Source organism: Galeopterus variegatus, unplaced genomic scaffold, assembly GCF_000696425.1.
Source record: "Galeopterus variegatus unplaced genomic scaffold, G_variegatus-3.0.2 Scaffold2940, whole genome shotgun sequence".
NCBI lineage: Eukaryota > Metazoa > Chordata > Mammalia > Dermoptera > Cynocephalidae > Galeopterus > Galeopterus variegatus.
Window position 1 is genome coordinate 132,246 of NW_007729051.1, and position 1,865 is coordinate 134,110.

At 36.4% G+C, this 1,865-nt stretch overlaps 1 protein-coding gene across 2 annotated transcripts in view; it reads left to right on the forward strand.

The window, feature by feature from the left end:
• The window catches only part of OLFM3 (olfactomedin 3), a 42,474-nt gene extending 40,609 nt beyond the window's left edge, over positions 1–1,865 (forward strand). For both annotated transcript variants that reach the window (XM_008583494.1, XM_008583495.1), the window contains exon 6: positions 873–1,865. In XM_008583494.1, coding sequence (XP_008581716.1) covers positions 873–1,550 — 678 coding nt within the window. In that variant the 3' untranslated portion in view covers positions 1,551–1,865. The remainder of the gene's footprint in view (positions 1–872) is intronic.

Below are 1,865 nucleotides of genomic sequence, written 5' to 3' on the forward strand. Positions count from 1 at the left end.
AATTACAAGCATATGAAATTCCCTGTGTACTCTTTCTATAATCTGCTCCTTTGTGTAAAAACAAGATAGCACCAAATAAATGAAAAACTCAAGAGCCAACCTATTTACTAAGTAAGCTAAACTGTCCCCTGGAGTCTAGAGGTAATTTTAAAAGAAATAGTATTGAAACTTTGAGGGGGTGTTTTCATAAGTTGGCAATGCCTGTATTATGTAGATCAATAAACTGGAAACTTAACCATAGTTCAATTTATGTTATATTACAGAATTCATTATAAATTAAGATTCTCAAGTGTTTCATCCAAGTGAGATTAGTCATTAAATTAGTAAAATGGTTTTATTAAAAGGTAGTTGTACCTATAAGCTGATCCAATGAACAAGTGTTACTAGAAGATTCTGTGGTACCCATAAAAAAGAAATAAGTTGAGTATGAAAAATTAGAACATACGGTTTTTCAGAGCAAGGGATAGAAGAAATATAAACTGCCGCATGTTATGTTTTTTCCAGTTATCACCGTTCACCACATTGATCTATCAGGTGGTGTGATTTGCATTGACATATGTTTGGTTCACTCAGTGATATTAATTAAATGGTCAAAAATTTTTTAACAAATTAAAAAATTTAGAAAACAAAGAAAGATAAAGCAAAAAGTAAATCAACTCCAAGGCTGTAAATTCAGTTCCACATAGACCTTGTCAATATTTTTACAAAAGCCTTCAGTAGTATCGCATTGTAGCAGGTCAGCGGTAAGATAATCTGGCTTCCAGAGCCAGAGAATTGTGACATTAATATGTGCTGATTCTCACTGTCTTTATTTTGGAATTCTTAGAAAAGTACAGAATTTAGTCACTGCATTTATTTTTTTCTTCTTTCAGGTCTGGTACATGGACAGTTATACTAACAATAAAATTGTCCGTGAGTACAAATCAATTGCAGACTTTGTCAGTGGGGCTGAATCAAGGACATACAATCTCCCTTTCAAGTGGGCAGGAACTAATCATGTTGTCTACAATGGCTCACTCTATTTTAATAAGTATCAGAGTAATATCATCATCAAATACAGCTTTGATATGGGGAGAGTGCTTGCCCAACGAAGCCTGGAGTATGCTGGTTTTCACAACGTTTACCCCTACACATGGGGTGGATTCTCTGACATCGACCTAATGGCTGATGAAATCGGGCTGTGGGCTGTGTATGCAACTAACCAGAATGCAGGCAATATTGTCATCAGCCAGCTGAACCAAGATACCTTGGAGGTGATGAAGAGCTGGAGCACGGGCTACCCCAAGAGAAGTGCAGGAGAATCTTTCATGATCTGTGGGACACTGTATGTCACCAACTCCCACTTAACTGGAGCCAAGGTGTATTATTCCTATTCCACAAAAACCTCCACATATGAATACACAGACATTCCCTTCCATAACCAATACTTTCATATATCCATGCTTGACTACAATGCAAGAGACAGAGCTCTTTATGCCTGGAACAATGGCCACCAGGTCCTGTTCAATGTCACCCTTTTCCACATCATCAAGACTGAGGATGACACCTAGGAAAAATGATTTGCTTTCATTGATCTAAACAGTGTCATTTGTGATTAACTCTGTAGGACCCCTTTTGTTTTTTCTTTCTTACAACTTTTCATCATTTCTCCAAAGCAAAGCATTTTTTATTGTAAAGTTGGTGTTTCAAAAAACAGCTGAGCTTGTCTAAGTTAATGTGTTAGAAACACATCTTAACTCCTAAATTTACAAAGCCTATCATGTCCTTGTCATGAAAAGCACTAAAAAGAGTTTAAGTGGCTAAAGTCATAGTTCTGCAGAAGATTAATGATCTGCCTTATATTAGAGTTAGAGACTAATGGTGGC